The sequence below is a fragment of the Carcharhinus amblyrhynchos genome, chromosome 20, assembly GCF_965287045.1.
Source record: "Carcharhinus amblyrhynchos chromosome 20, sCarAmb.v2.hapA, whole genome shotgun sequence".
Lineage (NCBI taxonomy): Eukaryota > Metazoa > Chordata > Chondrichthyes > Carcharhiniformes > Carcharhinidae > Carcharhinus > Carcharhinus amblyrhynchos.
The window spans coordinates 9508863-9536653 of NC_137343.1; the positions used below are offsets into that span (position 1 = coordinate 9508863).

At 43.9% G+C, this 27791-nt stretch overlaps 1 protein-coding gene across 3 annotated transcripts in view; it reads right to left on the reverse strand.

The window, feature by feature from the left end:
* The window catches only part of hic2 (hypermethylated in cancer 2), an 83811-nt gene that overhangs the window by 41262 nt on the left and 14758 nt on the right, over positions 1 to 27791 (reverse strand). The window contains exon 2 of one of the 3 annotated variants that reach the window (XM_080208647.1): positions 13685 to 13743. The exons of the other annotated variants lie outside the window; for them this stretch is intronic. Within the exon in view, the coding sequence (XP_080064773.1) occupies positions 13685 to 13704 (20 nt within the window). The 5' untranslated portion in view covers positions 13705 to 13743. The remainder of the gene's footprint in view (positions 1 to 13684; positions 13744 to 27791) is intronic. 3 annotated transcript variants of the gene reach the window in all.

A 27791-nucleotide genomic window follows, 5' to 3' on the forward strand; every position in this document is an offset into this window, starting at 1 on the left:
AACCTTGTAATAAAGGGATGATCCTTCAGAACCGAGATGAGGAGGAATTTCTTCAGCCAGAGGGTGGCAAATGTATGGAATTCATTGCCACAAAAGACAGTGGTTGTGAGATCATTGAGTATATTTAAGACAGAGATAGGTAGGTTCTTGATTGGTAAGGGGATCAAAGGTTATAGAGAAAAGGCAGGAGAATGGGGTTGAGAAACTCATCAGCCATGATTGAATGGTGTAGTAGACTCATTGGATTGAATGGTCAAATTCTGCTCCTATCATCTTATGGAGCATCCAATGGCAGTCCATGATCATCAATGCCCTCTTAGGGAAGGAGGTGGAGCAGAGGCAACAGGCACAGATGACCATCAACCATTAACAGGCTTAGGAGTATCTTAAAAGTGTTGTGAACCAATGAATTACTTTTGAATTGCAGTCACCCACGTATAGGCCAATGCAGTAGCAAATGTTTGCAGGCAACGCCTGACAAACACAGTCATGAAATGGGGAACAATTGATCTGTTTTGTTGAGGAAGGAGTGCTGACCATGTCAACAGAAGAACGCCCTACTCCGTTGGAGCCTCGTGTCTGCCCAAGGAGCCAGACAGTGCCTCAGTGTATATGGAATATCTGCAACAAGGCAGCGACTTCACACAAGTGATCTGAAGTGTCAGACGGGATGACGTGCTCAACTCTCTGAAACGGGGCTTGTCCCTGCAACTTCCCAAGTCAAGAGGGGGAAAAGGGTTTCCAACTAAGGCAAGCTGACACTGACATGGTGAAGACAGCTAAGCTCAAAAAAAGGTTTAAATATTGGATTGTTAAGTAAAAATAAACCAAACAAGTTGTTGGTAATACAGCACACAACAGGTCAATGAACATCTGAATGAGATAGATAACATAAGGATTTGGGTGGAACTTATCACAGCCCATCTGTTTCCCTTCAGTTTACAAATACTTTCCACTGATGATGTAGCATATTGGATGCACCAGCACAGACAATGCAGTTGAGTGTGCATTTGCGTCCATTCTCCTCCCACCCAGCCTTCACAAACCTCCTCTTGGGCAATGTTTCTGTCCCCTCCTCTTTCTCCATGTCACAGTTAAAAGCAGAATTCATATAATCCTGTCAAGAGTTTTATGGACTTTCAGTAAAAGGGGACAAGGTGAGGCAGTGGCATAGTGGTACTGTCACTGGACTGGTAACCTAGAGACACAGGGTAATGACCTGATTGAGGTGTTCAAGATAATGAGGGGCATGGACAGGGTGGATATGGAGTAGCTGTTCCCCTGAGTTGAAGGGTCAGTTATGAGTGGAAACAAGTTAAAATTGAGGGGGCGTAATTTAAGGAGAAACTTTTTTTTAAACCCAAAGAGTGGTGACATCCTGAAATGTGCTGCCTGGGAGGGTGGAGGCGGCGGGAGGCCTCACATTGTTTAAAAAAGTACCTGGATGAGTACTTGGCACGCCATAACATTCAAGGCTATGGGCCAAGTGGGATTAGGAAGGCAGGTCAGGGCCTTTCATGCACTGGTGCAGGCTCGATGGGCCTCTTTTGCACTGTAGTATTTTATGATTCTATAATGCCCTGGGAACTCCGGTTAGAAGTCTACAAAATTATAAGCGGCATGGACAGAGTGGATAGTCAAAAGCTTTTTCCCAGGGTGGAAGAATCAATTACTAAGGGTGAATCTCTGGAATTCTCTGCCCGTTGAAGTGGTGGAGGCTGCCTCGCTAAATATTTTTAAGACGCGGGTTGATGGGTTTTTGATAAGAGAGGGGATTAAGGGTTATGGGGAGAGGGCGGGAACGTGGAACTGAGCCATGACAGATCAGCCATGATCTTATTGAATGGCGGGGCAGGCTCGAAGGGCTAGATGGCCTACTCCTGCTCCTATTTGTTATGTTCTTATGTTTACGATGCGAGGAGCAGGCTTTAAAGGAGATGCATGAGGCAAGTTTTTTTTTTATACAGAGGGTGGTGGGTGCCTGGAACTTGCTGCCGGGTGAGGTAGTGGAAACAGATGTGATAGTAACTTTTAAAGGAGCGTCTTGATAAGTACACGAGAAAAGGATGGGAATAGAGGGATATGGTCCCTGGAAGGGTAGGGGGTTTTAGTTCAGTTGGGCAGCATGGTCGGTGCAGGCTTGGAGGGCCGATGGAGCCTGTTCCTGTGCTGCAATTTTCTTTGTTCTTTGAATTGCCCCACAATGGTGGGATTTGAAGTCAATAAAAATTTCTAAAGAGAACCATGAAACCATTGTGGATTGTGGTTAAAAACCCATTTGGTTCAATACGTGGAAGGAAATCTGCCATCCTCACTTGGTATGACCCACATGTGACTCCAGACCCACAGAAATGTGGCTGACTCTTAAATGCTTAAACAAGACACTAAGTTCAAGTTCAGCCAGTCCATGGATGAATAGGGGAAAAGAAATTCCACCGGTAATCAATTCCACAATCCCATCATCCTCTTACTATTTTTCCGATTTTCCTTTGATACCATTAACTTTAAACTCTGTCCTTGATTCACAGTGCCCGATTAAACATAACTTTCGCGCTAATTTCTCCATTCCCTGGGAAATCTTCACTAACTTGTCCTCGCCCACCTTTTCTCCAGGCATTGAAGCAGACATCTTTGTCTCATGGCTCAGCTCTCTGCAATCAGCCCCAACGCCACCGTTAACTCAATATTCTTTAACTAACGCAGGGATTAAAACAAAAAATCCTACTCCACACACCATCTCACCCAAAGCCAAATAGAACTCCAAAGTTGTCACCGCTGGCAGGGAAGGAAGCCACTCAGTTCAAGGGCAATTAAGGATGGGTAACAAATGCTGGCTTGGCTAGCGATGCCCATTAAAAAAAAACTTGCATTTATATAGCATTTTCCACATGCTCATGATATCCCAAACTGCTTCACAGCTAACGAAGTGTTACCAGCATTATTACAAGTCCCACCAACATCAAAGTAATGAATAACCAGCTAGCCTGTTCGCTTTGTGCCCATCCCTAGTTGCCCTTGAGAAGGTGGTGGTGAGCCGTCTTGTTGCATCGCTGCAGTCCACGTGCTGTGGTTTGACCGACAATGCCGTTAGGAAGGGAATTCCAGGATTTTGACCCAGCGACTGTGAAGGACGTTGGAGGAAAACTTGCAGGTGGTGGCAATCCCATCATTATCTGCTGCCCTTATCCTTTTAGATGGAAATGGTCGTGGATTTGGAAGGTGCTGTCTAAGGGCCTTTGGTGAATTGTTGCAATGCATCTTGTAGGTCGTACACACTGCTGCTGTTGAACGTTGGTGTCGGAAGGAGTGGATGTGGTGTCAGTCATGTGGGTTGTTTTGTCCTGGATGATGTCAAGCTTCTTGAGTGTTGTTGGAGCTGCGTCCATCCAGGCAAGTGGGAAGTATTGCCATCATTTCTCCCCATGTCTGCGTGGGTTTTTTTTCCAGGTGCTCTGGTTTCCTCCCACAGTCCAAAAGATGACTAGGTGCATTGGCCACGCTAAATCCTCTCTCGGTGTATCTGAACAAGCGCCAGTGTGGCAACTAAGGGATTTTCACAGTAATTCCATTGCAGTGTTAATGTAAGCCTACTTGTGACACTAATAAACAAACTTTAAAACTTTATCAGACTTCTAACTTGTGTGTGGTAGATGGTGGACAGGCTTTGGGAGTCAGGTGGTGAGTTACTCGCCACAGTATTCCTAGTCCCTGACCTGTTCTTGTAGCCACTGTGTTTATGTGGGGAGTCCAGTTGAGTTCCTGGTCAATGGTAACCCCAAGGATGTTGACAGTGGAGGATTCAGTGATAGTAACACCATTGAATGCTTGATTGACTAATGCTAAAAAAGTTTATTTATTAGTCACAAGTAAGGCTTACATTAACATTGCAATGAAGTTACTGTGAAATTCCCCTAGTCGCCACACTCCGACACCTGTTCGGGTCACTGCACCTAACTAACATGTTGTTCAGACTGTGGGAGGAAACCAGAGCACCAGGAGAAAACCCACGCAGACATGGGGAGCATGTGCAAACTTCACACAGACAGTGACCCAAGCCGGAATCAAGCCCGGGTCCCTAGCATTGCAGTGCTATCCACTGTGCCATCATACTGCCCCCCCCCCCCCCCCCCACCCCCCTTAATGCCCTTCAGAGGAGAGAAGTTCCCTGCCTTTACTTCATCTGGCCTACATATGACTCCAGATGTGGTTGACTTTTAACTGTCCTCTGACATGGCTGAATGAGATGTTCAGCTGTATTCAAGGAGACAGCTCACCACTACCTCTAGGGACGGACGATAAATACTGGTCTTGCCAACAATGTTCATACCAAGAATGAATAAAAAGCTTAATTTTAGTCTGGTGAATATCTATTTCTAAATCTTAACACTGAAAATATGCCACTAATTTTCTCGCTTTCTTCATGCCTTTGTCAGCATTAAATTTATACTTCGAGCTGTATTTATTCTGCCCTCGTATTATTTTCTCCAATCATTCTGCAATTTCAAACCTTCGAGTCCAATGAGCTTCTCAGTTTGGCAACATCAGGAAATTTGACTAAATTTGCATTTGAGGTTCTGAATTCAAGTTATTGATGTAAATTAGGGATGAAAATGACTCGACCCTGGAACATGCATCAGACTTTCTCCCCAATCTGCCAACTCCTTTAACAAGTACTTAAATGTTTTCTGCCTTTCATCCAGTTTCTCATCAATTCCCAACATCCGCCCTAAATCCGTATAGATCGGAGCTTAACTAGTAGCCTTTTGACAAATGCCTTTGGAAGGCTAATTACACCAGGTAGTAGGGGCTTCCGTCATTTCACTTGGCAAGTCACATCAAAAGAATTTGCAGAGGTCAGTTGGTCAGGATCTTCCACTTCTGAGGCTACACTGATTGTTGTTAGCTGGGTTGTTGCTGAAGTTAACTCCTGCTGATTCCATTAGATCATATAGAAATGGAGTTAAGCTAGTTCTGTAGTTGCGTGACCCTTCTTTATTACCTTCTTAAATATGGTCACATTAGACAATCTGCTGATACCTCACCAAATCTACTGATCTTCCTCAATATGATAAATGCTTCTTCACAAATCTCCACCCTAATACGTTTGTGGGAATACTCTTATCTTGAGGCTTTTCCATCATGTTCATAACTGCATTAATTTTTAATCTTCATTCGTTGTGTTTTGGGAGCATGTTACTTATGTCGACCCTGGCGAGCATTTGGTAAAAATAACATTTCAGAACATTGATTATTTTGAGCTCACCGAATCAGGAACATACAAGATGCTCATTTGGTCCGTCGCACCCCTGAAGGAGGCATCCAATAACAATTACATAAAACAGGCTAGGTTCCATGAGACTCTCCTGGCACCCTTCTTCATCTAGCGGTGGCACAGTAGTTAGCACTGCTGTCTCACAGTGCCAGAGAAAACTTGAAGCATTAGAGTGTTAACAGCCAGGCCTTTCTAAGTCTCGGGTTAAAGTTAAGGGACAGGCTCAGTGTTGTTGTCATATGCGCTGTGATGAGTCAGTTCGAGAGAGAAGACTTTCCAACAAAACAACTTGCCCTTGGGTTACAATCAAAGTCATTCTCTTTGTCCCAATTTTTCACCAGCCCTAATAGCTGTTTATACGGTTCAGAGTCAAATCTTATTTTGGTAACTACTCCTGAGTTCCGAGAGATGTTTCAGTCATTGACGGTGCAATAGAAATTTAAGTTGATAAAGTTTATATATTAGTGTCATAAGTAGGCTTACGTTAACACTGCAATGAAGTTATTGTGAAAATCCCCTGTTCATCACACTCCGGCGCCTGTTCAGGTACACTGAGGGAGAATTTAGCATGGCCAATGCACCCTAATCAGCACGTCTTTCAGACTATGGGAGGAAACTGGAGCACCCGGAGGAAACGCACATGGAAACAGAAAGAATGTGCAGACTTCACACAGACAGTGACCCAAGCTGGGAATTGAACCAGGATCCTTGACTCCGTGAGGCAGCGGTGCTAACCACTGTGCTACCATGCAATAATGAAGAATTTACATTCTTCACGTTTATATGTTGTGGGCGTGCAACTGATCAAACAGTACTAAATCAGATTTAATAAAGGCTGACAGCAGAAAACAGCAATAGCAGCTTTCCATGTCTTCTCCCACACATTGTCATGATCTTGCCAAAGTGGACTGGCAGGTTAAAGAAATAATTTGGAGTTGACACACATCTTCAGGATGTCCCCAAACTAAAATGCACTCAAACGTGCCAGCCAACTCACACACAGCCAAGGTCCCAACAATGCCTGGCCAGTCAGTCTGTTTTTGATGGTGTTGCTTGGGTGAAGGTTGACCAGAACACTGGGAGGTTGGCAGCACGGACCTGGAGCACGCAGAGCGATACAGCTGTGCTTCACAGTGCACTTAACACTGAGCCATTTGGGGGGCACAGTGGGAGGCTTGCAGGATACTCAATGTATCTCTCTTATGAATGTATAACTTTGCAAATTCATAATTGTGTTAGAGTTCTCTATCTACCGAGACATCTTGTCCATGAGATGATGCAGGCTGGTTTCAGCTGAGGAGGGGGATTGGAAAGTAATTCCACCCCCACTTGCCCCATTCTTCCCGTGCTTTTCTCTCTCTTTGTTTGTCCCAGGAAGTGAACTGAGTCTTGAGGAGGAATATGGGAAGGCTGTATTTCATTAAGCTGCTCTTGCCGTTGTGAATGTGAGGCAGGCTGGGTGGATCAGCTCATCTTTCTCTGCCCACCAATTTCATAAGTTTGTAAAAACATTTGGCGTATTTAAAGATGACTCAAATTTGAAAGACTGTTTCATTTTCAAGATTATAAAGAACTCCACCTCCAAAATCAACCTGATTTGGAAATATATAGGCTGTTCCTTAACTATCGCTGGGGGTCCAAATCCTGGAACTGCCTCCCCAACAGCAATATAAGCATATCTGCACCACATGGACTGCAGCGGCACCAGAAGGCAGCTCACCACAACTTTCTTGAGGGCAATTAAGGATGGGCGATAAATGCTGGCTTAGCCAGCAACGCCCACATAGAACACAGAACAGTACAGCACAGTACAGGCCCTTCGATCCTCAATGTTGTGCCGAGCTATGTCCAAACTCAAGATCAAGCTATCCCACTCCCTATCATTCTGGTGTGCTCCATGTGCCTATCCAATAACCAACCACTTGAAAGTTCCTAAAGTGTCCGACTCCACTATCACAGCAGGCAGTGCATTCCACACCCCAACCACACTCACAGCAAAATCCCATACATCAATTAAAAGAGACTCGAGTTCCAATGGAGACTGGGTTAATTAAAATTTTTGAAAGAACATCACAGTACACAAACAGTTGAGAATGGAAGATTTTCACAGTAACTTCGTTACAGTGTTAATGTAAGCCCACTTGTGACACTAATAAATAAACTTTATAGAGAATTAAAAGAAAAAGATCCTATGAAATTGACTGTAGATATATGCTGTACAGAAAGAGGCCATTCTGCCCTGCATGTCCAAACTGGCTCATTGCCAGAACAATCTTAAACTACCCCATTCCCTTGGTCCTTTTCCATAGCGCGGCTTGTTCCCCTGCTTAAATATTTATCCTTTAAAAGATGCAATAATCTCTATCCTGACCTTTGCCAGTAGCAAAGGGCTTCTTTGTGTAAAGAAGCTTTCCCTAACTCATTCTTTTGGCAACCGTTTTAAATATTTTTTGCTCTGCTGTACTTCTCCCATTAGCTGCTGAGTTGCAGCTTGTGTGAACCAAAGCAGCACACAGGTTTTCTATAGTCGTTTCCCTACATTGCAATGGTGACTGCATTTCAAGACATTGGATGGAAGGAGTTGGGGACATCCTGAAGTTGTGAAAGGTGCTGTGGTAAGAAGAATTATTTTATTTTCCTTTGCAGCCTAACCAGTGTTTTGTACAACGAATTCTCTCGTCACTTTTTTGAAAGAGAAAGAAAGCTTCACACCTTTCACAACCTCAGAACATCCCCGAACACACTGCAACCAGTGAAGCGTAGACATAAAAGCTACTTTCCGAGTAGAGTAACTTAGGAAAGGTGCTAGCCAACTTTGTTTCCAGGGCACCTGAAACGACTCCCCTACTCTACTTCAAAATATTGTCTTGGGATCTTTAAATCATTTGGAGGAGGAGATGGTGCCCTGATGATGTCACTGAACGAGGAATCCAGTGTCCTTGGGGGACATGGGCAGTACGGTGGCACAGTGGTTAGCACTGCTGCCTCACAGCACCAGGGACCCGGCTTCGATTCCCGGCTTGGGTCAATGTTGTGCGGAGTCTGCGCATTCTCCCCCTGTCCGTATTGGTTTCCTCCCACAGTCCGAAAGATGTGCAGGTTAGGTGCAATGGCCACGCTAAATTCTCCTTCAGTGTACCCGAACAGGCACCGGAGCGTGGCGACCAGGGGATTTCCACTAACTTCATTGCAGTGTTAATACAAGCCTACTTATGACACTAATAAACTATCATGGGTTCGAATCCCACCTCAGCAGCTAATGGAATTTAAACTCAATTCATAAATTTGGAATACAAAACCAGTCTCAGTCACAATCAATTATTGTAAAAACCCATCTGATTCACTAATGTCCTTTTAGGGAAGGAAATCTGCCTTGCTTACCCAGTCTGGCCTACGTGTGTCTCCAGACCTACAACAATGTGCTTGACTACCCTCAAATAGCTTGGCATGCCACCCGTTAAAGGGCAATTGAAGACTGGCAACAAATACTGGCCTTGCCCACATCCCATTAATTTTTTTTAAAACCTCCACCTGCGAGGTTGGGCAGGGCCTCAGTTTAACAGCTCATTGGAAAGGCAAGTACCTCCGGCAGCGAAATACTTGCTCGCTCAGCACTGGATTGAAGGCTCTGTCTTTGTTTTTGTACTTCAGTCCCTAGAGTGTGACTTGAACCCACAGCTTGACTCTGAGACAAGACAGCTACCCATTGAGGCATAGCTCACACCTTTAACTCTATGCCCTATTAATAAATTTTTAAAAATCTGAAAATACTCAGCAGGACTGGCAGCATCTCAGGAAGGAGAAAATAGTTAGCGTTTTCCATCAATAACCTTTCATCAGAAACATGGTTTCATTAGTGGTCTTTAAGTCCTTACCTGCACTATTGTACATTTTTACCCCTAGCTACCATTGTCAACGTATGTCCTATGGCATCTTTCCATTCAGTGTATGCTTTCTTTGTTTCCCCTGTCCCACAGTTAACTGTATAATATCTCAACTGCGGTTTATATGCATTTTCAGAAGGTGTTGTAATGAAATATCTCCAGGGTGGTTACAAAAATTTTAGGCGTATTGTATATCAAAAAGTGTAGCAGCCATGGATAAAAAAAAGAAACTACAAAGGGTCGTGATTGTAGCCAATCCATCACACAAATCAGTCTCCCAACCGTTGACTCTGTCCACACTTCCCACTGCCTTGGCAAAGCGGCCAGCATAATTAAGAACCCCATGCACCCCAGACATTCTCTCTTCCACCTTCTTCCCCTGGGAAAAAGATACAAAAGTCTGAGGAGGACATATACCAACCAACTCAAGAACAGCTTCTCCTCTGCTGTCATCAGACTTTCGAATGGACCTACCCTGTATTAAGTTGATCTTTCTCTACACCCCAGCTATGACTGTAACACTACATTCTGCACTCTCTCTCCTTTCCTTCCCTCTGTACGGCATGCTTTGTCTGCATAGCATGCAAGAAACAGTACTTTTCAGCTTAGATTGTGATTCTAAAATGGGACTTGTACCCACAACATTTTTACTTGCAGGCACGTTGACTGTAACACTACATTCTGCATCATCTCCTTTCCTTTTCTATGAACAGTATGCTCTGTCTGTATATGGCGCAAGAAACAACACTTTTCACTGTATGTTAATACATGAGACAATAATAAATCAAATTATAAAATTTCATTAGATTGCCCGTTGATCCTTCTTTCAAACACAGTAAATAATGCCCATTGTGCCTGCTGTACCCATTCTGACTTGTTTCAGGAGCTTTTAAACATTTCATCAGAGCCCAGTAACTTTTTCCCTCATCAATTTTGCTAATGATTAACAGAATGAATTATTTTTTCAAGTCTATCGTTGACAATACAATTGTTCCATATCCTCCTCCAGTACACCTACATTCTCACTTCCACCTAGCACTTGTAATAACTGACACAAAATATTTACTTCATAGTTCCGCCAAACCGTCATCCTGCTTTTCACCCATGAGTGACTCTCGTCTCGGTTTGATTTTTTTTTGAAAAGACCTACTCCAAAACGTCCCTCGTCTTTTGTGTCATCTGTAAGTACGTGCTGTCAAATTAACTCCAAATGGATTAATCTATTCCAATTTTATTTAAAAAAATGATGAAATGAAGAGCTAAGAAAAATTACCACTGCAAGTCATTCAAAGAAAACAAAGAACAATACAGCACAGGAACAGTCCCTTTGGTTCACCAAACTTGTGTCCATTTCTAATCCTTATTTACACTCATTACTTATTGCCCATACAAGGCTTCTATCCCCCGTGCTTGGTGTGTCTATCAAGATGCAGGATACAGAAGGTACAGCAGCACGTAAGGAAACACAGAATAATCAGATAGACCTGGGGAAATTTATAGCTGCTGACGTGAAACATTGCTCTTTTGTTTTTTTTGAAGAAAAAGTATTGGCGTCTACAATTGGAAGAGAATAGTAGAGGAAAAGTGTAAACCATAAAAGGTGCAAATTGTCTCAAATTCAGGTTGTGCCTAAATGGAAAAGTCTACAGGGCTAATGAGGAGAGAACAGTGGGGTAGGGCTGAACGCACTTAAGGGGAAAATTAGAAAAACATGCAAGAGGCAGGGTACTGAAACAATATACAAAACGAAGGAGATCATCATTGACTTCAGGAAGCTTAGTGGAGAACATGCCCCTGTCTACATCAATGGGGACGAAGTAGAAAGGGTCGAGAGCTTCAAGTTTTTAGGTGTCTAGGTACCAACAACCTATCCTGGTTCCTCCTATAGTTAAGAAAGCCCACTAATGCCTCTATTTTCTCAGAAGACTAAGGAAATTTGGCATGTAACTACAGCTCTCACCAGCTTTTACAGGTGCACCACAGAAGGCATTCTTTCTGATTGTATCATAGCTTGGTATGGCTCCTGCTCTGCCCAAGACAGCAAGGAACTACAAAAGGTCATGAGTGTAGCCCAATCCATCATGCAAACCAGCCTCCCATCCATTGACTCTGTCTATACTTCCCAATGTCTCGGCAAAACAGCAAGCATCATTAAGGACCCCGCACACCCCGGTCATTCTCTCTTCCACCTTCTTCCTTCAGGAAAAGGATACAAGAGTCTGAGGTCATGTGCCAACCGACTCAAGAACAGCTTCTTCCCTGCTGCTGCCACCATCAGACTTTTGAATGGATCTAACTCGCACTAAGTTGATCTTTCTCTACACCCCATCTAAGACTGTAACACTACATCCTGCCCTCCCTCTCCCTCTCTCTCTCCTTTCCTTCCCTATGTATGGTATGCTTTGTCTGTATAGTGCACAAGAAACAATACTTCTCACTGCATACTAATATATGTGACAATAATAAATCAAACCTAATATAGTTCTGAGCACATTGCTCAATGTCAGACGACCCATCCCGCCCACTCCCATTTGTTGTCAGGTCACTAGGCTGGGTGGTGCACTTCCACTCAGGATGGTCGATCCCATGGAAGCTCTCTTCCTATTAGCTACTGCACAGCGAGAGAGCAGAGTTTGTTTATGCTGAACAGCATGCGGAATCCCAGGAGCCATACTGAAGACAGCAAAAGTATAAAAAAGGAACAAAAACAACCTTTTCACAAAAGCTGATGCATGATGATGCTTGGTCAACAACAACAACCTGCACTTCTGTGGCACCTTTAATTATAAGCTATCCAACAGACATGGCAACCGCAGTAATTCCCAAAACAACGTTTGATATTGAACCAACTAAACAGCTACGAGGGCAGGTGAGCACAGGCTTGGGGTGAAGGGATAGGTTTTAAAAAGAAGATAGCCAGGAGGTGGGCGCAGAAAGAAGTCTCACCACACCAGGTTAAAGTCCAACAGGTTCATTTGGAAATACGAGCTTTCGGAGCGCTGCTCCTTCACCAGGTGAAGAAGCTGCTCCTTCCTTACTCAGCCAATGAAGGAGCAGCGCTCTGAAAGCTCGTGTTTCCAAATAGACCTGCTGCACTTTAACCTGGTGCATTGAGGCTTCTTAAAATGGAGAGGAGATAGAGAGGTGGAAATGTTCAAGGAGGGAACTTCAGACCTCAGGGCTAAAGGTTGGCCGAAAGAAAGTCAGGTTGTAAAGTTGCTGAAACGGAAGTCGAAGGGAATGGAATGTCTTCAGAAGTTATCTAAACTCCTGGTTTTAATTATCTCTTCCCAGTAGGATAATTTTCTTTTTAAAAAAAGCAACCAGTCAGTATAATTTTCTGACACATATTTCACAACATGTACTTTTCCCACTAACCAGGATGGCAAGAAATTGTTGAATGAGAGAAGTCATGTTCATTGCTGGGTGGGGCACTGGCTTTGCTCAAGACATTATTATTTGGTTGGGTTTCTATAGAGGCTCTCATTACATTCAAGGGAGCCCAAATTTAAAAATCAGATATAGGAAGTTACAAGGTAAAAGCAGGAGGGAGCTGGGAAATAAGAGTGCAGTCCTCGCCTGGGACAGTATTAAAGCAGTGATCACTCTGGTGATCGCAGAAGCCTTTGACCAGGTTTGTTGGGGGAAGCGACAACAAGAAACTGCATTTATAAAGCACCTTTCATGTGGTTAACATGCTCCAAGGCATGTCTCTGGAGTGTTAGCAACAATCTTTGACACCCGAGACACATTAAGAGGTATTAAGTGATCAAAGGCTTGGTAAGAGGCAAGTTTTAAGAAATGTCTTAAGGATGAAGTAGAAACAAGAGTAGTTTAGTGAGGAAATTTCTCGGGCCTAGGTAACAGAAACATTTTAAATCCAGATTCCGAAGTTATAATAGTCGCAACTCATTAAAAGTTGGAAACTATTCAACAGTGGTTAAAATAGGGAGAGTTCAAGAAGGCATTACTGGAGAAGCGCAAATGGTTTGCACTTTTCACCGAGGGGTAATAGTCAAATAGGTATACTCCCAGACACTGCAAAATTTGACGTGCGGTAGAGTTGTATTGCATCACATTCCCTTCGGGATTATTTGGTGCTCCTGCTCTTTCGGGTGCGATGAGTCAAAACCTGCTGATAGGATACGTGGGGGATTGCAAATTTAGCTCCACCCTGCAGTGTGCCAGAGCACCACTTGGGTGGGGCAGAAATGCATATCTATTTTCTTGCCTTCGCAAGGGCCAACACTTTGCCTGCACTTGGTGACCCAGCTGAGAATGGTAGATCCTCAGCGGAGATGAGGCTTGAACAAAGGTGCTGCTTTCTTACCCAAGTGTCCCAGTCTTGTAAAAGGGTCACAGCGACATGCATTAGCACCCAAACCAAGCAATTACATCTTTTAAACAAATATATATCAAGACAGGTCACATGCTGACAAAGAGACTTCAAATTATATCACACATTTCCCAAGTTCAGCACACCCCGAAGCATTTTTTCGCCAATTAAGTACTTTTGAAGTAGACTCACTGTTGTAACGTAGAGCACATGGTAGCCAGATTCCAAATAGAAGGCCCCCATACAAAACCCTGTGATAATAACAAGATAAAAAAAAAACATTGACCAGGACATTATAGGCAACCCGCCCTGTTCTTCTTCAAAATAACGTCATACGAGCTTTTGGATTCACTGGAAAGGCCAGACAGTGCCTCAGTTTAACATTTTTCCCCAAAAGGACAACAACCTTTAACGTTCCCACATACACACACAGCAGTCTGGGGAAGACCACACAGGTCCCCATCCTGCACATGCGGCCACGGAAAAAAAAAGCGAAAGCGACCTTGCCCTGACAAAAAAAAAAGGCCTGTAGTCAATGATTAAATTTTAAAGGGAACATTGCTTCCCACAGTTCAGCAGCACTCCCTCAGTGAGGCACTGGAAGCGTCAGTCATTACTCCAGGCTCCAGCCCCTGGAATGGAACTTGAGCCATAACCTTCTGACTCAGATGGCAAAGTGTGCTACCAACTGAAGCACAGCTTGTAGAGGGACAGCAAATTCCAGGAAGAAACCAAGGATGAGCGATTAAAAGCAGTGGGAAAATGAGTCAATTTTTTTTTTGATATTTGTCAGCTGATATCTCCCCCGCCATCGAGTCAGGTGGTCACGGGGTTGCTCTACTTCAGGACTTGGAACACAAAATCTAGGCCTGGTTCTGATTAAGCTTCGAGGATGGGGTGGGGAGGGATGAAAAGGGAAAAACGGAGGTGTGGCTGGTGGCTCGAACCGAAAAAAAACCCCCCCAAACGGCTGCCCTGGTGAACGTGAGAGGAATCCACGGTGCTACTCAACAGGTAGCTAGATGGATAGGAAATTCTCCAGCGGCCGGCTCAACAATTATCTTTCGATCAGCAGCAGCAAAGCAAAAAAATTCAGAAGAACTTGCCATTCTTCTCTCAGTGCCGCTGTGAGCAAAATGGCTGCTGCCTTTTCCTATGTAGCAACAGGAGATGAACGTTGGGGGTAATTTATACATCCAACTGTTCATGACAGTTGAGCAGGGAGGAAGCACGCTTCATTTTTTAATGGGCCCTGGGATTTCAACAGAGCGACAGCCAACAATCATGACACACTTTTGAAAAAATGTGATGCATCGATTTTGGAATTTAAGTATTAGCAGCAGTGAAACAGTTAAATGCGTAGAAAGAATGCATAATTGACTAAGCTTCCTGCGCAACAATCCTTCACTAATTAACTATCAGGTCCGCGGTTGCCCAGCCTGAAAGAAAAATGCAGCATTTAAGAACTAGTGTCTCGCACCATCACTTTGCCCAAATATGGGAAGCTACACAACAGCACGTGAAAGAATCTGCATAAGAACAGGCGGAAAACTCCTAATCTTTAATTACTGGAATGTGCTCCGATTCAAGGGGAGCAGTTTCCACAGTCTCAATATTTCGAGCTATTTTGGAGATTGCAGTTCAAGACTGCTGTGCTGCCTTTATTGATGAAGCTAACTGTTGAACATGGGAAGGAAAATGTTTTGTGATCATGTTGCTTCTTGTCCAAATTCATTCCTGTTCACTGTCTCGCTCCCCTTGACCTCAAGAAAATGATTTCTCCGCACCATACTCAACCGGCCATTTAGAAATCAGGTTTTAAAACCCATGAACGTGGGCAGCGTTACACAGAATTGCGTTGAAGTTTCACGGAAACGGGCCATTCGGCCCACGGGGTGGATGTGGGTTAGTGGGTGCACGTTCGGAACACAAAAGTACCGTGGGAATGCTGCACTAATTTTCTGCCAAGTCATTAAACCAAAGGTCTGTTCGCCTTCTCAGGTGAATTTAAAAGATCCCACTGATGCTGTCTCAAAGAGGAGTGCATGAGTTCTACTCTGCATCCTGGGCAATATTCATCTCTCAAAAGAAATTTGGCGTGTCCGCTACGACATTCATCAATTCTTACAGATGCACCATAGAAAGCATTCTTTCTGGTTGTATCACAGCTTGGTGTGGCTCCTGCTCTGCCCAAGACCACAAGGAACTGCAAAACGGTTGTGAACATAGCCCAGTCCATCACGCAAATCAGCCTCCCATCCACTGACACTGTCTACACCTCCCACTGCCTTGGAAAAGCCAGCCAGCATAATCAAGGACCCCATGTACCCCGGACAGACTCTCTTCCACCTTCTTCCATCAGGAAAAAGATACATAGTCCGAGGTCACGTACCATCCGATTCGAGAACAGCTTCATCCCTGTCAGACTTGTGAATGGATCTACCTCGCACTAAGTTGATCTTTCTCTACACCCTAGCTAAGACCACATTCTGCACTCTCTCTTTTCCTTCACTATGAACGATATGCTTTGAGTGTGTTGCACGCAAGAAACAATACTTTTCACTATATACTAATACATGTGACAATAATAAATCAAATCAAATAGCTGCTCTGTAGAAAATGCTGTAGAGTTGTTCCCCCACCAGCTCAAGCAATAGAAATACAGCACATCATGAACTGTATTCAGGACGTAAAATCTTCACCTTCATAAAACTATACTAGTAGTCAAAAACGAGGTTTGGAAGAATGACTGATTTCATACGTAAATTAATACTTCTAAAATGGTTGGTGAAAGCAGGATGCAGTACGGTACCAGTTGTACGCATGATAAGAACATAAGAAATAAGAAATAGGAGCAGGAGTAGGCCATCTAGCCCCTCGAGCCTGCCCCGCCATTCAATAAGATCATGGCTGATCCGTCGTGGCTCAGTTCCACATTCCCGCCCTCTCCCCATAACCCTTAATCCCCTTGCCTATCAAAAACCTATCAACCCACGTCTTAAAAATATTTAGCGAGGCAGCCTCCACCTCTTCAATGGGCAGAGAATTCCAGAGATTCACCACCCTTTGAGTGAAGAAGTTCCTCCTCAACTCCATTCTAAACCGCCCCCCCTTTATCTTGAGGCTGTGCCCCCTAGTCCTACTGTCCTTTCTGAGCGGGAAGAGCCTCTCCACCTCTATCCTATCCATCCCATTCATCATCTTATATGTCTCAATGAGATCTCCCCTCATTCTTCTAAACTCTAACGAGTACAAGCCTAGTTTATTCAGCCTCTCCTCATAGTTCAACCCCCTCAACTCCAGAATTAGCCTAGTAAACCTCCTCTGCACTCCCTCCAAGGCCAAAATATCCTTGCGTATGATGTGGGGTACAGGTGACGACGCATCCCACTGAAGATATGGTGCCCAGTTTTCCTCTCCCCCACCAATTCCGCCCACCCATAGTCAGAGTTTTACAGCACAGGAAAAGGCCCTTCGGCCCATCATGACTGCGCAAGCCATCAAGCACCTATCTACTCTAATCCCAACTCCTCAACATTTAATTTAACATCTTGCTCATCCATTCGATCAATCTGCTAATTAAAACAGGACTTTTGGCAACTCAAGTGTTCATTAATTTTGGAAATTTTACAAAATGAATATGCAAAATAGATTAATATTTATAGTCTCAACCTCACATACAAACTAAACATTGAGAGGGGAGAGGAGCAACATGTCTTTCTTTTCAGGAACAACTTTATATGTCTGTTATTCAAATAGCCCGATTTGCAGTGTTTATGGAGAGCTGGTCAGCTTTCCTACACTGCACACAAAAACAGCATATTTTAAATGAATCGCCATGGGGTTGTTTTAACTCCTCCCTGACTCACTTCTCCCACACATGGTTTTTGAAATGAAGACAACCAGACTGGATGGCCAAGGAAGATGCATTTATAACATGGCCAAACAAATTGGGTGCGAACTTGCACCACACACCAATAGCAGGCGTTAAGAGTGGGAGAGATTCCTGGTTAGCCATGTGACGTAAAGAAGTTACCAACAGTATCCATAGCTCCAAACTGCAAAGATATGCGGGTTAGATAGATTGGCCGTGCTAAATAGCGCCCCTTAGTGTCAGGGGGATTGGTGTTGGTGCAGGCTTGATGGCCTGAATGGCCTCTTTCTGCACTGCAGGGGTTTTATGCAGGTAAAAGTCTATGCTGCCACAACACTCCTTGAGTGAATGGTAGTACATCAGCACAGGACATAAAATTGGACCAGACCTACCCTGATTTATTATCATTCTCGACATACCTGTCTCAATTGCAACCCACAATCTTGATTGAGAGAAGGAACTGGAAAGTTGGGTTTTTCTTGTCAATACTTTTATTCCAACCAAAAAACCCAAAGTGAGATCGAATCCAATTCATGGTCCCCAGCTGAGGGACAAACAAGATCCAAGCTGACAAGGGGAGGCATTGCACCCCATCCCTGACTTTGCTGAGGAAGATTAGGTTCACAGCAAGATTGGAATATAATTAACACCAAACTGCTGTAAGTAATCATTCACTCATTTACTTTGCTTTTGCACGTCTTAAATAATTTATTAAGAGGCAAATATTTGTTGGCATATTTGCATTCAGAAGCTAGATTTCAGAATGCTACTTGTTTTCAATCCATCTAAGATCTGAATCCTCTTGCATCCCTACAGGCCTCCGGGGTATCTATGCTCTTGAAAGAGGGATCTCAATCTATTATCTCCAAATTTGCAGATGATGCAAGTTGGGTGGGAGAGTGAGCTGTGAGGAGGATGCAGAGATGCTTCAGCATGATTTGGACAGATGCAGTATAATGTGGCTAAATGTGGGGTTATCCACTTCAGTAGCAAAAAAAAAAAGGAAGGCAAATTATTATTTGAATGGGTGTAAATTGAGAGGGGTGGATACTCAGTGAGACCTTGGTGTCCTCGTGCATTAGTTGCTGAAAGTAAGCAAGCAGATACGGCAGGCAGTAAAGGCGGCAAATGGTACTTTGGCCTTCATAGCAAGAGGACTTGAGGAATAGGGATGTTTTACTGCAACTGTGTAAGGCGTTGGTGAAGCCACACCTGGAGTATTGTGCGCAGTTTTGGCGTCCATATTGAAGGAAGGAAGACCTTGCTATAGAGAGAGTACAGCAAAGGTTCACCAATCTAATTCCTGGGATGATAGGTCTGTCACAGGAGGAGAGACCAAGTTGGTTAGGATTGCATTCACTGGAGTTTAGAAGACAGCGAGAGGGGATCTCATAGAAACTTATAGAATTCTAACAGGATTAGACAGGGTGGATTCAGAAAGAACGTTCTTGATGGTGGGGGAGTCCAGAACTAGGGGTCATAGTTCGAAGATAAAGGCTAAACATTTTAGGATTGAGGGAGCAGAAATTTCTTTCACCCAGAGAGTAATGAATGTGTAAAATTCACTACAACAGAATGTAGTTGTCTGATTTCAAGAAAAGATTAGATATAGTTCTTGGGGCTAAAGGGAGCAAGGGATATGGGTGGGTGGGTGGACGCGGAAGGTAGGATCAGGGTACTGATTTTGAGGATCAGCCACGATCAGGATGAATTACACAGTAGCCTCGAAGGGTCGAAGGGTCAAATGGACAACTCCTGCCTCTATTTTCTATGTTTCCTCCATTTTCAGTCTCTTGCATATCTCCGATTTTCATTAGTCCACCGCCACCACCAGCGTGTCCAGTCGACAAGACCTCGAACTGTGGAATTTCTCTTTCCTCCTATATGAGTCCCCTTGAAGTTGACCTCTTTGGCCAAAGTACGTGACCTCTGTTTGAGAGTTTTGGGGTCAGGTTTTGTTCAATAACACTCCTGAGAAGCGCCTTGCGTTGATTTACACCGTTAAAGGCGCTACAGAAACGCGAGTTGCATTAGACTCCCAGGGTGCCAGTTTCATTGATTACAACTTGAGACCCTGTGATGAATTAGTTTAAGGCAACGTATGCAATTGTTTACCTCACCAGTACACTAGGAGGTTCAAGGCTAATAACTAGCAATATGTGTGTCACAATCTCATTGCTAGCCATTTAATTTTGTGCAATACTCATTCATTTGTTCAATAAGAAGTCTCGCAACATCAGGTTAAAGTTCAACAGGTTTATCTGGAATCACAAGCTTTTGGAGTGCTGCCCCTTCATCAGGTGAGTGGAAACTTGTTGGACTTTAACCTGGTGTTGTGAGACTTCTTACAGTCCCCACCCCAGTCCAACACTGGCATCTCCACTTCATTTGATGCCACTTACAACTGCTCAACACCCAATGTGCTGGTTAGATAACTGGGTCTCTGCCAGAAAGCTTCCATTAGCTTTGTGCAAATGGGTGTCTGGTAAATGGGAGCCTTGATGTGAGGGAACATCAAAATATATGAATGAGCTTAATCCTTTAATCAGCCAACAGTGTTCATAGCCTGCAATCCACAGTGCAGCCACAACACAGGGGAAAATCAATGAGAGCAACAGCCATGGACAAGAGTGCCATGTAGGAAAAAGGGAGTATGCCATTCAGCCCCTCAAGCCCGTCCCACTACTCAATTAAAATCACAGCTGAACTTCTACCTCAATGCTAGTTACCTGTGCTATCCCTGTATCCCTTGATGTCTATTGTCTAGGAAAGTATCGATCTCTGTCTTGGCCACGCTCAACGAAATACAACACAAGGAAATAGTTGCAGGTTCACAGCAATGAATACAAGAAAACATCAGGGACATCTGTGAAATGAATTGCTGTAGAGGGAAAACATTACTTTTTATTAAAAAAAACTAAACAGTAGCAGAGAAAAGTGGAACTGTAAAATAAAATGTAATGGTCTCAAAACTAACAATACTTACAAAGGAAATGCCAGCAGAACTATAAGGAAGCAGTTGGGCACTGGAACTAAAGTAAAAGTTTATTAGTCACAAGTAAGGCTTACATTTAGTTTCTGCGAAATTCCCCTGGTCACCACACTCCGGCTCCTGTTTGCGTCAATGCGCCGAACCAACACATCCTTCAGACTGTGGAAAGAAATCCACACAAACACAGAGAGGATGTGCACACTCTACACAGACAGTGACCCAAGCTGGGAACTGACCTGAGTCCCTGGTGCTGTGAGGCAGCAGTGCTAACCACTGTGCCACCGTGCTGCCCGATTAAGATGATTGTGCCAGGGTTACAAAACTCTGAAGGAAACGTTGAGGTATAACTGTTTGATGCCAATGTGCAGAGCTACTGGAAAAACGATCTTCACATTCCGATACAAGGTCTTAGAAGGTGGAAGTTTCACAAAGGGTTCATGCACAAGTCACTATTTGCTGCCACTTTCTACCTGCCTGCGAGTCAGTGCCCTAATAGTTCAGATCTCATATCTCTGTGGTTTTTGGTTCACCAAGGAGTGGTTTTGTTAGTCATCTTTAACTTAAGGCAAAAGAAAATATTGTACATTTTGTAATATCTTCAGTTGGCAAATCAAAAGGTATTATAAAGACAAAAAAACTTGTATTTGTATGGCATATTTAATGCGCTTCGCAGGAGCCTTTTCAGACAAAATTTCACGTCCTGTAAACTGCAATTCGATTATGCATCGCTGGGCTAGAAACATGTGCATTTAAGGCCATTAGGTGCAATGGCTCTACATTTTTGAAATCAATGCTTGGGTCAGTTGCAAGAAACGTAGGTTTTCTTCATTTCTTGTGGCACAAGACTGAATCGGGGCGGCTCGATGGCACAGTGGCTAGCTCTGCAGCCTCACAGAGCCAGGGACCTCGGTTCGATTCCCAGCTTGGGTCACTCTCTGTGTGTGGAGTCTGCATGGTCTCCCCGTGTCTGCGTGGGTTAGGTGCATTGGCCATGTTAAATTCTCCCTCAGTGTATTGAAACAGGCACCGGGATGTGGTGACTAGGGGATTTTCACAGCAACTTCATTGCAGTGTTAATGTAAACCTACTTGTGACAACAGTAAATAAACTTTAAACAAATAGGGAAACACTGACTGCAATGAAGAGTTTAAAATCAGAGCCTGGTCCAGGAATTTTACAAGTTAGAAAATATTTTGCCAAGTTATAACTTTGATTCAGGTTGAAGCAGTTTTAAGTCACCAGCCTTTTGAAGATAGATTATTTTCCCTCTACAACAAGAAGTGTAATGTCTGGAGAGTAACTTGAGTAGCCGTTGACCTGACATTCTAACTTGTATAAATATATAGATACGTGTATAGCAGCAGACAGTAGTTGAGCTCAACTGAAACAAGGGCATGGTTGGGAGAATAATTTCAGTTAGACCAACATCCCTGCAGATGTTGGTCTTCATGAGAGTTTGCATAATTTAAGGTCAGATACAGTGCTGTGGCCTTGGCGGTTTAGGCAAGTTACACATGAAGAAGTCTTTGGTACACCTTCAAAATCTCTGCACTCCTTCAATTCTGGCCTCTTGCACATCCATGATCATCATCATCACTCCACCATTGGCGGCTGTGCCTCCAACTACCTAGTCTCCAGCCTCGGAAATTCCCTCCGCCACTCTCCACTTAAAACTACACCTCAAGCAAGCTCACTCGTCCCAAAATCTCTGTACGTGCCTCTGTGTCAAATTTTATTTGATAACTGGAGCATGCTTTACCACGTCGAAGGCACCACACAAATGTAAGCTGTTGTTGAAGATTGCGTATGCCATTGCTACTGAAACAGGATGGTTGAAAGCAGAGAGAGCACGTGGAAGCATGCAAAACATTTTGCAAGAGACTGAAGGTGAGAAGCAATGGCAAAGAAAGTGGAGAACAGCAGGTTGCCTGTTGGTGCTGAATAGTTAATCATCATCAGGTGACAAGGAATTACAGGAAAGAATAACCGCAGGGGTTAGTGTAGTGCCAATTCTCACGTACACAAATATTAGCTGGATGCCCAAATGAAGCGGCATTGTTAGATGGCCCAAAGCCACAATGATGTATTCAATTGCCAAAATTATCTTAGTTGAGGTGCAACTTACAGGTTGTAAAGTGCAGTGCCTTGTATAGTTTGTTGCATAATGCACATAACAGGGGAATTCATGTTCATTACATATGCACACAGTAAACATGTAAATCGTCTTATGTTCAAGAGAGGATTGTTGATCAAGAATTTGACCCATATCATGGGATCTTCTAGATGTACTTGCAGCATCTTTTACCATCTTGGCTGCATTACATTAGTTTTGAAGGAGGGTTCTCCCCAGTATACTGGCTAATATTTACCCTTCAATCAACATGTCAAAGAGATGACCTGGCCATTATCACACTTGTTTGTGGGAGCTTGCCACGCACAAATTGGCTGCTGAATTTTGCAACGCTACAGCTCTGGCTACACTTCAAATGTACTTCATTGTCCATAAAGCACTTTGGGAATTTACATTCTTAGAAATTGTGAGGTTGCAAAAGGAATTATACAAGTTCCAGTTTGTCTTTTGGTCAGTTCCTTTGACTCCCATACTTGGATTTTTGGGGAGGCAATGTCCTAGTGATATTAGTCCAGAAACTCAGCTAATGTTCCAGAGACACAGGTTTGAATCCCGCCACAGCAGATGGTGGAATTTGAATTCAATTAAAAAAAAGACATCTGGAATTAAGAATCTAATGATGACCATGAAACCATCATCGGAAAAACCCATCTGGTTCTCTAATGTCCTTCAGGGAAGGAAATCTGCCATTCTTGCCTGGTCTGGCCTACATGTGACTCCAGAGCCACAATGCGGTTGCCTCTCAATTGCCCTCTGGACAAGGGCAACTAGGGATGGGTAATAAATGCTGACCACCCAGCAATGCCCATATCCCATGAATTAGTAAACAAAAAAATTACAAGCAAGAGGGTTAGCTGGGATAGAGTTTGGGAGGGGAGAAGTCAACTTAGGATAGCAGATCCATACAGGAAGTTTAGCTACTTCACCATTGCATCAAAACGTTTTATCTTCATCAACTTGAGCTCATCCAAAACTCTGCTGGAGGTATCCTAATTCACCCATCACTACAAATGCTATATCAATGCAAGCTGTTGTTAAGGGACCATTCTTCCAACATTAAAAGTCACATTAGCTTAAAGTTCCAATAAGGTAGGTTTCATTTTTGATAGCATTGCTGCCTAAGGAGCATGACTGAAAGTTGAATACTAATGTTGCTTAATTCCGGTCACCCTCTAATTCAGCTTTCCCAAATAAAGTATTCAGTGGTAGATATTCCTCAAGATAAAGTATGGAAAGTCTCAACACAAGTTCTGTCAAGCTTGCAAGTAAACAGTAATGACTCAAAGCGATTGTGTACCTTAGAAATTATTGCCCCCATTAAATTTATGGCCTCTGTTCCCATATTTAGAATTATTCTTTCCCCATGAAACGCCACTGCCTGAGACAACTTCCACGTTTAAATTCCTTCCTTGTTAATCTCTAGCATTTCACAGGTGGCAGATGGCATGGTGGTTAGCACTGCTGCCTCACAGCGTCAGGGACCTGGGTTCAATTCCAGTCTTGGGTCACTGTCTGTGTGCAGTCTGCATGTACTCCCCGTGTCTGTGTGGGTTTCCACCGGGTGCACTGGTTTCCTCTCATACTTCAAAGATGTGCGGGTTAGGTGGATTGGCCATGCTAAAATAAAATGCCCCTCAAGTGTCAGTAGCATTAGCAGAGTAAACATGTGGGGTTGCAGGGGATAGGTCTTGTATAGTGCTGTTGTAGGTGTAGCCTCAATGGGCTGAATGGCCTCCTTCTGCACAGTATGGATTCTATGCTATGATTCCAACACGAATTCCAAACTTACTTGACCAAACCCAACTTACTCACCCCATTCTCACCATCTTTGACAGCTTTCACAATGTCTTTGCAACCATGCTTTTTGTCTTCTACAATAATCTATAACCTCCCAACAGATTTCCCCCCAACCTGTTTTCACAACAATGCACAAGTATCAGTGACTGTTTCTCTGTCCTAGTGCCCCGCACTGTATTCAGAGCCTTTTGTCTGTGTCACTCAGGAGTATGGGATTGGATTTCAGTCTCGCCTTTCTTCCCTCCCTCTGACACTTGACTTGAGTTTAGAAACCTAGGGGAAAACACAGTCGCGGAGCTGCATTCCATGGTCTTAACAAATTTGAAGTGATATTCAAAGCAAATTTTGAATTCCGAAATAGGTTTTCCCTCTCACACGCCATACACGTCCTCTTTAAGTCTAACTAAAAACTACATGAAATTACAAAAAGTTAGCATGCAAGTTCAGCAGGTACTCGGGAAGACAAATGGAATGTTGGTTTTTATTTCAAAGGGAATGGAGTATAAAGATAGGGAAATCTTGCTAAAAGCTAGACCACCCCTGGAACACTCAACAGTTTTGGTCCCCTTATCTAAAGAAAGATATACTGGCATTGGAGGCAGTCCAGAGAAGGTTCACCAGGTTGATTCCAGGTATGCAGAGATTTTCTTATCAGGGAGAAGTTGAGTAGATTGGGCCTGTACTCATTGGAGTTTAAAAGACATAGGATTCTCAGGGGTGGGGGCTGAGCTTGATAGTTTAGCTAATTAAAGAAACCTGGAATAAAAGCTGGTCAGCAATGAAGACCATGAAACTATTGGAATACAGTAAAAACCAACTCACTCATGTCCTTTAGGGAAGGGAATCTGCCTTCTTATTCAGTCTGCCCAACATGTAAGTCCAGACCCACACCACAGTGGTTGACTCTTAACTGTCACCCCCACCCCCACCCCCCAACCACTGTAGCAATTTGCAGCTAAGTGGACCATGGCAGTTCACCATCATCTTCTCAAAGGCATTGAGGGAAGGGCAATATGCTGGCCCTGCTAATGATGCCAACAACCTGAGAATGAATAAATAAAAATAACTCATTGTTCTCCCCACCCCAACACATGAGCAAACCTGTGTCAGCCTCCCTCCAGAGAAATATTCAGGGCCTCCCTCAAAACCACACCACCCAACCACTCACACACAATAAGCACTCCCTCTCTTTCCACCATCCCCACCTCCAGAGTAACACCCTGTCGTGTTTTAACACCATTTTGCGGTGATGGTGTGAGGTTGGGCTAATGAGAATGGAAATCGGCCAACCTTCACCTTTCCCATCCAACTACCATTTCCCAGCCTCAGTGATTTGATTTATTATTGTCACATGTATTGGTGTGATCAGCGAGTCACAGGGAAAGGTTCCAGACCACAGTACTGGGACAGCCAGTTGGCATTGGGTTGGATGGTGGCCATCCACAGCAAAAGGGCAGGCATGGAGGTGGTGCACTCCTGCTCTCATACACAGCACTCGTGAAAAGCCAGCCCAGACATGAGGGGCTGAATGGACTCTGACTAACAAAAACAAACACTGTCTTCAGCTCCACAAGTTGGCTGAAGGATTCAATACATTTCAGCTGCCCAAATGATCTCCTTATCCAAGAGCTGAACACCAAGAGCCAGTGCCTCATGCTGTCAAATCCATGCCCTGGTCACAGACTCATTGACCCATTTTCACCATAAGATGAATTTAACAAGATAACTGCAGAATTAAAACATGGAAACAGCTTTGAAGGTAAGAGGAGATTGACTTAATACATTTACTAAACGTAATATAGGACCAGTACTGCAAGCTCATTTCCTGCTCAGCCTGAATTAAAAGTGGATTTTAAACAGGCTAAAAACTTCTGTTGGCATTAAAATTAACTGGTTAACACCAGGTCTCCATACTGCTGCAATAGCGAGCATGTACCTGCAACCAAACAGGGAAATTCCACTGCAAATTCTCACAACAGTTTAACCTTTTACTTCTCACGGATGTGGGCAACGTGGCAAGGCTACATTTATTGCCCAGCCCAAGTCGATATGAGGTGGTGGTCTTAGATTAGAATGAGGCAGCAATCACAGAAGAAATGAGGTGCAAGCACTCTTCAACCAGATCTGATGAGCACAGGAGGCTGGTCAGGCCTTGGGGTGGGGTGATGGCCTAGTGGTTTACCACTAGCTGAGTTTCTGGATCAAGAGTCTAATGTTCTGGGGAGCCGGATCCGAGTCCCACCACAGCAGACGGTGGAATTTGAATTCAATCAAAAACATCTGGAATTAAGAATCTACTCTGATGACCATTGTTGATTGTCGGAAAAACCCACCAGTTTCACTAATGTTCTTTAGGGGAGGAAATCTGCCATCCTTACCTGGTCTGGCCTACATATAGGTTGAGAGAGCTCGATCTTTTCTCCTTAGAGAGTTGAAGGATGAGAGGGGACCTGATGGAGGTGTATAAGATGATGAAGAAAGAGTGCTGTTCTTTGTACATGTGACTCCAGAACCACAGCAATGTGACTGACTCTCAACTGCCCTCCAAGAGACAAGCAATAAATGCTGGCCAGCCAGCAATGCCTACGTCCCACGAAAGAATAAAAATGCCACCCAACTGACAAGTTACATGGCCCCAGGCTGAATTGACAAGTTAGTTTGATGGTCACAGACTCTGATCATGTGCTAGCAACCCCTCACCACCTGCTTTCCGAGCAATCCCAAACCCTCTTCAATCATAGAATCCTTACAGTGGAAAAGGAGACCATTTCACCCTAATGAGCCTGCACCGACCACAAACTCACCTAGGCCCTATTCCCATAATCCCCATGCACTTACCCTAGCTAATACCCTGACACAAAGGGGCAAATTAGCACGGCCTATCCACCTAATCTGCACATTTTCGGAGAGTGGGAGGAAACCGGAGCAACCAGAAGAAACCCACCCAGACAGTGAGAATATGTAAACTCCACACAGATAAGTGACCCAAACAATCAAGGCCAACAATCTATATGCCTTTTTGACCACCTTGTCCACCTGAATAACCACCTTCAGGTAACTGTGGATCTGCACGCCTAGATCCCTCTGTATGCTAAGATATCTAAGGGCTCTACCATTTACCGTATACTTGCCTTCTGTGGTAGGCCTTATGTATTTAGTGTCACAAGTACACTTATATTAACACTGCAGTGAAGTTACTGTGAAAATCTCCTCGTCACCACACTCCGGCACCTGTTCAGGTACACTGGGGAAGAATTTAGCACATCTCTTTTTGCAGTGTGGGAGGAAATCCATAAGTTGAGACGGAGAGAACGTGCAAACTCTGCACAGACAGTGACCGAAGCCGGGAATCGAACCTGGGTTCCTGGGGCTGAGAGGCAGTAGTGACACCACTATGCCACCGTGCCGCCCAGTTAAAGCCCCTTTAAAACACTAGTTAAAGCCCCTTCAAGTCCCTAATGGCTAACATCACCATTCTGAACCTTAATTGTTCCTTTCATTGAGA